Below are 10,385 nucleotides of genomic sequence, written 5' to 3' on the forward strand. Positions count from 1 at the left end.
CGTTATAAACAACGTTTAAATGCGATAAATGCGTTTAAATAGGCGTTGTAATAAGCATTTAATAATGAGTTTGAAAAACATAGGTTAACCCGTAGCATTAATCGAGATCTCGGGAGTACAAGTGGTTACGAATGAAAAGACGGTGATAAGTAACGATCCGAAAAGTCGGGTTGTTACAACATCTTCAAAAGAAGAGGTGGACCAAACCTCTCCAGTCTGTCAGAAGAAGACTGTTTCTTTTTTAACTTCTGCAAGCTGCTGAACATCATACAAATTCTAATTACCATTTTATCATAATCAAACAACATAACAGGCATGATTAACACCAAAATTAACACCTCAATTCTGAAAAATAACACCAAAATTCAGCAAATTAACACCACAATTCTGAAAATTAACACCAAAAGTCAGCAAAGTAACACCACAATTCTTATAATTAACACCAAAATTCTAAAAAACTAGCATAAAAAAATCTAAAAAACAACACTACAATTTGAAAACTAGCACCAATTTCTGAAAATTAACACAAAAAAAAAAACATAAATTTAACTTACCTGGATAGACACTGCTGATGATCGCGGTTACTGATGACGGTGAGGAGGGAGGGTGACGAGGTGGCAGACGACTGATGAGGAGGGAGGGTGACGAGGTGCCAGCGGCTAATGAGGAGGGAGGTTGGCGGACGGTGGCGACGGTTACGGAGGTGGGTGGCGGACGCTGGGAGGGTGACGAGGAGGTGGCGGACGGTGGGAGGGTGGGTGGCGGCGGTTGAGAAGATGGGGGTGGAGGAGAATGGTGGAGGGGTGCTAGGGTTTTGTGGAGGAGAAGAGAGTTTGCAGACCCAAGAAGACATTGATCTATGTCTGCACCAAAAAGAGGTTACACAGACTTTTTTCAATGAAAGGTATTCGAGAAAACAAACACATTGCAGACTCAAACATCTGCATGGGGCAGACATAAGAGGTCCTGAAGAGTTTTTCACGAAAAATAAACAACCCCTAAAACTTACTAAACGGTTGTTCAGTTTTATAAAAAAAAACAACTTATATACGGGTTGTATAAAATTATACAGCCTATATTCAAATGTTAAAAACCCAAAAATCTTGTAAAATCTCACAAAAAAAACACCTCATGCCGTGTACCATTATATTGCTCGTATACAATTGTATACTGCTCGTATAATGTTATACGACCCGTATACAGGTAAAACAAAAAAAAAACATTCTAATACATTTATTTTTGTGCAAGATCATTTTATACGAGCCGTATATATCTTGGGATGTGAAAATAAGAAAATAAGAATAATCGTTTCTAGATTGGATATTGTCTAATTAGTTTTTGACCCTTAATCAAGCAATCCTTGATTACTAAAACAAAACCACAACCCCATAACCTAAGTCCAAAATCATACCAAAACCCCCCGCCATATGGTGGCCACCGGCTGCCGTCTCCGACCTCTTCTACGACGGTTACTCTCTTCACAACGATTCTCATCCTCCTCCGTTGATAATCCAGCAACAACAGGAAGCGTCGTTTACCAGCACACTCTCCGAACACAACGCCCTACCACCATTCCCTGGCAGAAAGACCTCCAAAATTCCGCCACTTTTATCGGTACACTCATTTCCCCTCTCAAAACATTCACTACTTCCCACGGTGTTCTCGGTGTTCATACTCAGCTCAAAGTCGACCCTCCGTCTGGATCCAAGAGATTCCTTAGGTCAGTGTATGAATCTTACTGATTTTGATTGTGATTGTGATAAATGACATCTTAATTCTTTTATTGTTGTTGATCTTTCATTGATAAATAAGCTACTCTGTTTCAGAATAAGACAAGAAAAGCTAGAAATGGTTATTATATTATTTAAATATTTAATCTTTAGGAGTTTAGGGGTTAACAGCTTGTATAACCTGCAAAAAAAAATGGTTGCAAAAATATGGGTTAAACATGACCATGTAATTAAACAGGTCAACCCGAAAGGCTTAACAAGTTAACCCGAACACGACTCGTGTAATTAAACAACCCGAAAACGACTCTTTTTTTTATATGGTTAGATATGCCAACAGTAAACTTGATTATTTTCGGGTCATGTTCGCTTGGTTTAAAAAGCATGCATAGGCGCAAGGCACACTTTTTGGCGAGGGTCTGCGCTTTTTGCTACATAAGGCGCGCGTTGTACATGAGGCGCAGCTGAGCCGCGCGACTCTTGTACTTTTTTGTGCATCGGAATGTTGTATATACAACTTTTTAGGTTGTATATGTACGTAATTTATATATGAAATCGTATAAAAATTAAAAAGCATATTTATAGCTAAATTTTAGGTAGGAGATGCTAAAAACCTATGAGGTATATAAAAAAATTATGTAAGTCTCTTGCGCCTCGAGTACGAAAAGCTTTGTACTTTTGCGTCTCAGTGTGCTTCTCGCTTTTTAATACCAAGCATATTCATGTGTTTCATGTCATGTCAAAAATTGCCACCTCTAGATATAATTACCAACATAATCGGTGAATTGATCTTCTAACTTCATTTGGGATGATCATACATACAGATTTATGCTTATTATTAGTGGTAAAATCTGATTTTGTGCTCTCTGCAGGATATATTTGGACATGTGGGAAGATATGGCAGAGTTAGCGACCCAACATCTAAAACCCAACGACTATATATATGTTTCAGGGCATTTACAGTCATTCACAAAAGCTTTGGACAACGGAAACATCATAATGTACCCCAAGGTTCTTGTGAAAGAAATAAACTTTGTTGCAAATAGCAATCAAAGGAGTAACAATATAGACGGTAAATGTCACGCCTTGATCATACTTCCGTTATAAACGCATATTTGTTTATAGGTTTGTATTTTCTCATGTTGCAGATGGAGAATCGGCTTTAGAAAAACGAAGAAAACGACTTCATTTATGGCAAGTGTTCTTTGCCAACCCGTATGAGTGGCAGGATTTACGGAAGCGTAAGGTCAACCCAAGTCAACCTGACTTTAGGCACAAGGGTAGCGGTGAAGCGCTTTGGCTTAGGCCAAATGATCCTCCATGGGTTACAAGACAACTTCAACTACAGGATTCTAGAATGGGTGACATCGGTCTTCGCTCTTCAAGAACATTATCTAGCTTTCAGTTATAACCACAGTTTGAATACTTGCAGTGTCATCCGAGGTAAATGAAACAGGAAACCGAAACGGCTAATTTATGTTTTATTAGAAAAATATACCAATACAATGATGTATCAGTTTTTAAAACGAAATCAGTATACGCGGTTTATGCATCGTAAAAATATTTTCTGCAAAATATAAACAGAGTAGAGTCGGTCGCTTGTAATAAGCCATAAAGAGAGTAATACTGTAGGATGCACACATTATTGGAATGCAATGGATCAACAATTTTTTTACGTTCCGTTGGAAATTTATGACCCGTTTTATTGGAATACTGTCTATATGACCCGTTTTATTAACATGATTTATCACTACTTTAGCGGCCTGGCCTGTTACTCGGGATTCTCAGTTATTCCATTTCTTGATGTTAGCAATCCACTAGTGATGGTTTTCAATCACTCACAACACCCAATCAAGTTCCGCCACGTCATCGAGCTTCATTCCATCACTAGGGATGGATTTTACTAGCGGTGCCCATCACTAGCTCAAAATTAACTAATCTTCATCATCGCAGTCTTCATCAATCTTCACGCGTTGTGGCGACAACGTGTTTTCAAGTTCATGTGTGATGAAGTTGGGGGGCAGCGGTGTTCCACGGGGTTCCACGCGTGGTCACCGACCCACCACGTAGCGCCCCGACCGGCCTTAGAGGGCTTTTCACATTTCTATTCTAGTTATTATGAGAGAGATGTATGGTTTTCAAATGAATATGTGATTTCTCTCAGTTTCATGGTTATTCATAGTATCAGAGCTCAGACGAGATCTGTTGGTCGATCAACTGCTCCAGTATCAAAGATTCAAAGAACAATCAACTATGAAAGAGCAGGCATCATATTTCAGAATTCTAACGATACTTTATGAACACTAACGACAACTCCATTGTAAGGGTAAGACGTGGTGATGCTAGGATAAGAACTTCTGTTGTCGCAGAAATTACCAGAGATGAAGATCTATCGATGACGCTGACTAGAGATGAAGAAAGTGAATGACTGCTCTTTATATAAACAAAAGAGTAAACATGGCGACTATCCGTTTTAAAAAACCAGTTGCTGCAATAGAATGAAGAGCAGGCCAGGTGGTCAACATAGGTGAACAATTGTGTTTGCTGTGGTAGTTTTATGAAGAATACGTGGATGAATAATGTTATGAACCAAACATTATCTACTTATTATTGTAAACATGGGGGAAGGGTCATTGGGGAACACTAAAACAGTGGGGAACCGACTCAAACGAACTCCGATTGGACTCATTCCAGCGGTGTTGGAATCGGCTCGTCGAACCCTAACTAGGATCTCTTAACCTTAAACCCTAAATCCTAACTCCTAAACTCTAAACCTTAAAGCTAAAAAAAAGGCTAAAACCTAAGCTAAACCGTAAAATCTAAACTATAAACCCTAAAAGTTAAACCCTAAAGGCTAAACTCTAAAGCTAAACCCTAAACGGTAAAATCCAAACTATAAACCCTAAAAGCTAAACCCTAAACGCCAAACCCTAAAAGCCAAACCCTGATATATTTAGGGTTTAGGGGTTACGATTTAGGGTTTAGGGTTAAGAGATCCTAGTTAGGGTTCGACGAGCCGGTTCCAACGCCGCTGGAATGAGTCCAATCAGAGTTCTTTGAGTCGGTTCCCCACTGTTCCCCACTTTTTTAGTGTTCCCCAATGAACTCACACTGTAAACATAAACCGTAAAAGAACAAGAGTTACCAAATTTAGGGTTTAAATAGACCAAACATTATCTACTTATTAGACCATCGGTAATGGTTAATGCCAAGCATTTTCCGTCATATCAACACCAAAACGCCCCTTCAAAAATGTGTAATGGTTAACGGCACTTAATGCTCTTTCACTAATTTCTTTCCAATTTTTCTCCTCCTCATTTGACATTATACTATAAATGCCCTTATAACGCCTAGAGGATGGTGTTCGGGGCGTTATAGGCTCTATAATACCGATTACGCATGGTCTTATAAACGTAAACCATGTCCTATTATTGTAAAAATACTAAACATGCTAATATAATTTTACTCATTGTTTAGCTATGTATATACCATAAAGCATTGGAACATGTGTTGTGTAACGCATCAAACGCGGGATCTCATACGTTGGATTAACTTTTACCAAATAGTTCTTCAAATGAAAATTTCATTTATACGTAGCGGTGAACATACACATATCACCCAAAGTCGAAACAAACCATAGCATAGATTTTCATACAAAACATAACATAATAAATATCCGGGATGCCATTCTTTTGTAGGGTAGCCTTCACTTCAATATCACTGCCATCACAGGAGCTCTCGAGCATCCTAAGCATTAACCTAATATGGAGGTGATGTAGTTGTTTATGGTCCGAAATCTTATGGTTCATATGTTGAATAGTTTGCCTAATATAGTGTTAATGTTAATGTTAATGATTTGTGTTGTATTTAAACGTGTATTGTTTATGCATAAAATCTGGGTTTCTTTCTAATGTCGTGGTGGGTACAACATTGCTTGAGATGTACTGGAAATGTTCTAAGCGGGTCGTAATGCTGGCGCGCTTTAGTCAGTATTTCTCTTTTGTATGTGTTTGACTTCTTGACTTAATTTTTAAAATTTTGTTTTGATTCATCAAATTTTGAAAATTTGTACGTTATCACAAAATTTTTGTTATAATCCGGATATAAGCCTGACTTACCTAGCTGGTTTTTTTCTTCTTATTAGTGATACTGATGCTTATGGTCACACCTCATATCTCACTTAGACATGAAAAAATAGAAACTTAGTTTAAAAGTTGTGTGTTTATAGTTCATAAAAGATGATTCATGAACTAAAACAAATGTTTTTGAAATAAGGATTACGTGTTTACAGTGGCGGACCCAGGAACTTTTCCATAGGGGTGCGGAACATTTTTAAAAATTTTAGCCCCCTAGGTATATAAGTAAAAAAATCAGTTCGTATCGGGTCCGGTCGGGTCGGGTCACGTAAAACAAACGAACATCAAACTAAATTTATATAATCATCAAAAACATGTCAAACCTTGTTACAAACATAATTAAAACGTCGACGCCCTACGGGTTTTCATTTTTTGAAATCTATCCAAAACATCATCTAAAGCTAATTTCTTAAGCAATTCTTTCTCTATATAACATAAGTTCATCGCTCCATAACATAATGTTTCAATTTTAATTTTAATTTTCAACTATTCAAGCCCTAGAAATCATAACGTAAGTTGTAATCACCCTAAAAATACATAAGCAACATAATCACCCTAAAAATCATCTAAACAACGTCAAAACACACAAAATTTTAAACCTATTTAACAACTTTATTACCCTTTTTTCTCCTATAATATCAACCAAAATCATCAAAATAACAAAGAAACTTACCCGTGTTCGGATTCCGATAAGATTTGGTGTCAAACGACGGTGGTATTGAGGTTGATTACGGTGGTCGCCGGCTGCTGGACTGTTGTCGCTGGGTGATGTTGTTCGTTGGCAGTGCAGGGACGCAAGAGAGAGATAGAGAGCGAGAGAGAATTTCTAAAGGTTTTGGGCTTGAATTATTTTATTATAGTTTGAAATATTGTTGGGTTTGGTTAATGAGCTAGACTTAGTGGGCTAGCTAGTTAGGAGTTATAAGTAGGTAAAGGTATGGGTATTTGGGTTTAGTTACTTAGGTATTAAAAGTTATATAATTTAGATAGTATTTTTTTTTAAATAAGAGTTTACTAAAAAAATTTAAAATATAAATTGATAACACTTTTTACCTAAGGGTTGCGGACGAAAAATTTCAAGGGTGCGGTTGAAAAATTCCAAGGGGTACGGACGAAAAATTTCAAGGGGTGCGGACGGGATTTTCGACAGAACTTAGCACTAAATTTTTTTCCCCGGGGGTGCGCTCGCCCACCTTGGGCTGGGCTTGGGTCCGCCCTTGCGTGTGTACAAAAATTGTGTTTATTTGGGTCTTGACCCTGTGATTTGTTATAGGATCCGACAAAATTTTATTGGACGAATTTTTTATTAAAGCAAAGATTGGTCCTATTGATTTGCCTAATTTATCTACATAGGAAACAAAGTCTTCTGTTAAAACATAAAAACTAAACTGGGCCAAGGCTGATGCCAAAGTTAAACATAAATACTAAAGTGGTTGAAGGCTCATGCCTAAATACCAAACTGGGTAGCGTTAATATCATCACTCTTGGGGAAAACATTTGACAAATATATGGACTTCACAATTTTTCTAGATGGACCCTTTAACTTTATAAAGTGGGTCAAGGCCCATGCCTAAATGTAACTTACTCGATTGTACGATTTTAAAACAAGAGTAAACTTTCGTTTTGGTTCCTGTGGTTTGGGCATTTTTGTCATTTTAGTCCAAATCTCAAACTTTTTAAATCTGGGTCTTTGTGGTTTCACTTTTATTGTCATTTTAGTCCAAAATTCAAAAACACTTTTTTTACTATTGCAACCTGCCTATTTTGTCTTTTTGTGTAGGGGTATTTTTGTCCAACTGATTTTCATTTAACATATTCTTAAATAATAAAACTAAATAATCCCTTATCACCTTCCCCAAAACATCTTCTCCAAACTCTTCTCTGCTCATGAGACTGCTCATGAACCGGCGTTCCCGCCTTCCACCGGCCAGCAACATTCAATACCTCATCGGAGCTCCGTTTCTGCTTCGAAACCTCACTGGACCTCTGTTTCTGTTCAGAACATTCCAGAAGGTATGTTTCTAACACATCGATTTCTGACGATGAATACGAAGAAGATTCATCTAAATCGTCAACAAACAGCTTCTGTAACGCATTAATTTCACGATTTTCACCAGTTTTCGTTTTAATTTCACGATTTTCACAGCTTCCCCTCTACCACCGTACACCCACACCACCATACACCCACACCACCGTCTTCCCTCCACCATCGTACACCCACCACCACCGTCTCCCCTCTACCATCGTACACCCACGCCACTGTACACCTACACCACTGTCTCCCCTCCACCACCGTACACCCACACCACCGTCTCCCCTCCACCACCACCGACCACCTCAACACCATTCATCAAAACCAGCCACCACCACCGAACCTATTGTGCCGTTTATTAGAGAGACAGAGAAAGATGAGAGGGATGGGGGAAGGGGTACGGTTTGGTGGTGCGTGGTAGGGTTTTTGAGGTAAAGAGAAAGAAGAGGGGTAGGATCTGTGTTATGTTTTGAGAAGATGGAGTGTTTGGAGAAGATTAAGGTTTGGTGTTGGGGAAGATGAACATCTGCTCTTTTATATGAGGAAGATGAATATCTTGGGGAAGGTGATTGTTGGTGCACTACATCTGTTGATTTCGTCTTGGATCAAGTCAAACATTGTATTGTATAGATTAGGGCTCAATATACGAGAAATAGGCGAGTGTATGTGTGTTAGGAAAAGGTTTCGCTTATAGGGACATTGTTTAAAGGTTTCGCTTGAACGGTCCTAGGTGGTTTCGCTTATGTGTTCACATAAGGTTTCGCTTATGTGAACATGTCACTTGAAGCGAAACCTATATACTATATATACCCTTGAAGCGAACTCATTTGTAACCGAGACAATTTCCATACTGAGGTGCTGCCGGTGTGACGATTGAGCTGTAAACGTTGATAAATCAATAAAACAGTAGATTAAAGTGAAGTGCAAGCTATTTCTACCTACGTTTCTTGTTATTCCGCACCTGAAACATAGGAGAACGCCTCTGAACGACTCATTTGGGTCAATTCACGATCCTACAAGTGGTATCAGAGCTTGGGAGAAGGTTTTCTACAGAGAATAGCTGGAATTCATCATCATTTCTTTCTTCTACACCTTCTATTTTTAGTTCAGAAAGTTGTAACGGTCAGAATTGGGTCAAAATTGCACAGATTGCGTGTTATTGGACATTGATAAACCCTAAAAAATTTCATGCCAAAATATGGATTAAAAGTGGATCAAATTGACCTTCGAATAGGTTCCGCTTATTCGGACACTTGGTAGTATCGCTTATTTGAACAGATAGTTCCGCTTGTGTGTCACAAGTATCAAAGGTTCCGCTCCAAATTGTCACTTGATTCCGCTTCTGTGTCATCAGTAAGTGAGGTTCCGCTCTAAATTGTCGCTTGATTCCGCTTCTGTGTCATCAGTAAGTGAGGTTCCGCTTTAAAGTCACTAGGGTTCCGCTTGAAAGGTTCGGATTCAAGGAACATATTTGGGGTTTCGCTTCAAAGTTTCGCTTATCTGAACATCTCAGGTTCCGTTTCAAAGGTCATCAACAGGTTCCGCTTCAAAGGACAATCAAGGTTTCGCTTATCCGGACAAACTCTAGTTTCGCTTGTGTGAACATCAGTAATTTCGCGTATTCGTCACTGTTTTTGAAAAACGTGCAAAGTCTTCATGGATACCGAGTTCTACAACGCGTTTGCAACACTGTCTACTCCAGCTGCGATTGCTCAGGCTATGAACTTAGAGAACGAGACGGGAACCACCTAAAAAGCCCCCGAAATTGATGAGTATCGAAGAATACTACGGGTGGAAAGACAGATTCGAGAATTGGGTTCAGGCAAACCATCTTAGGTCGTGGGAATGTATCTTGAAGAAATATGTGTTGCCTCGAACAGAATTGCAGACCACCAAAAATTTGTCGGAATTCACGGAGCAGGAACGAGCTATGTACAAAGCGGAGAAAATGATGATAAGTCTGCTTCAGCAAGCGGTCAAAGAAGACATCTTTATCTTGCTACAACACGACAAAACAGCAAAATCAATTTGGGATGCACTTAAAGTTAAATTGAGGGAAGCGAGAAAATGATAAAGAGCAAGAAAGCGTTGCTTAAGAAAGAGTTTGATCTGTTCAGCAGTCTACCGGGTGAAGACACAAAGAAGCTGATTGAGAGATACTGCCATCTTGTACGATCAATGTCGATGTTAAGTATTGAAAAAGAGCGTGAAGAGTGGGTAGACAAGTTAGCCGATGCGTTACCACAGAAAGAGTGGGGAACATATTTGATGATTCTGAAAAACACTGGTGTTTATGATGGGTTGACTATATCTCAGTTTATAGAAAAGATTGAAAGTCAGGATCTAGAACAGCAAAAGATTGCTAGGATGAGTAATCCAAGTGGTCAACAGGATGTAAAGATGTATTACAAAGGTGGTGTTCCGGTTCCAGAATCTGAGAGAAGTCCAAAAATCCAAACTGCTTTCAGTGCTGGAGATTCAACAGAAAAA

At 38.8% G+C, this 10,385-nt stretch overlaps 1 protein-coding gene across 2 annotated transcripts; it reads left to right on the forward strand.

Moving 5' to 3' along the window:
* The first annotated feature begins 1,353 nt into the window (after window positions 1–1,353).
* LOC110913240 (protein OSB1, mitochondrial) lies at window positions 1,354–4,286 on the forward strand. 2 transcript variants are annotated; one of them, XM_022158097.2, is made up of 4 exons: window positions 1,354–1,720; window positions 2,600–2,799; window positions 2,876–3,170; window positions 3,910–4,286. In XM_022158097.2, exons 1-3 carry the CDS (start codon window positions 1,428–1,430, stop codon window positions 3,136–3,138), a joined length of 756 nt encoding a protein of 251 aa, XP_022013789.1. In that variant the 5' UTR covers window positions 1,354–1,427; the 3' UTR covers window positions 3,139–3,170; window positions 3,910–4,286. The 2 variants fall into 2 exon arrangements, with proteins under 2 accessions (XP_022013789.1, XP_022013781.1); XM_022158089.2 differs by lacking the exon at window positions 3,910–4,286 and having other exon boundaries at window positions 2,876–3,279.
* The last annotated feature ends 6,099 nt before the right edge of the window (window positions 4,287–10,385 follow it).

Source organism: Helianthus annuus, chromosome 2, assembly GCF_002127325.2.
Source record: "Helianthus annuus cultivar XRQ/B chromosome 2, HanXRQr2.0-SUNRISE, whole genome shotgun sequence".
NCBI classification, from domain to species: domain Eukaryota; kingdom Viridiplantae; phylum Streptophyta; class Magnoliopsida; order Asterales; family Asteraceae; genus Helianthus; species Helianthus annuus.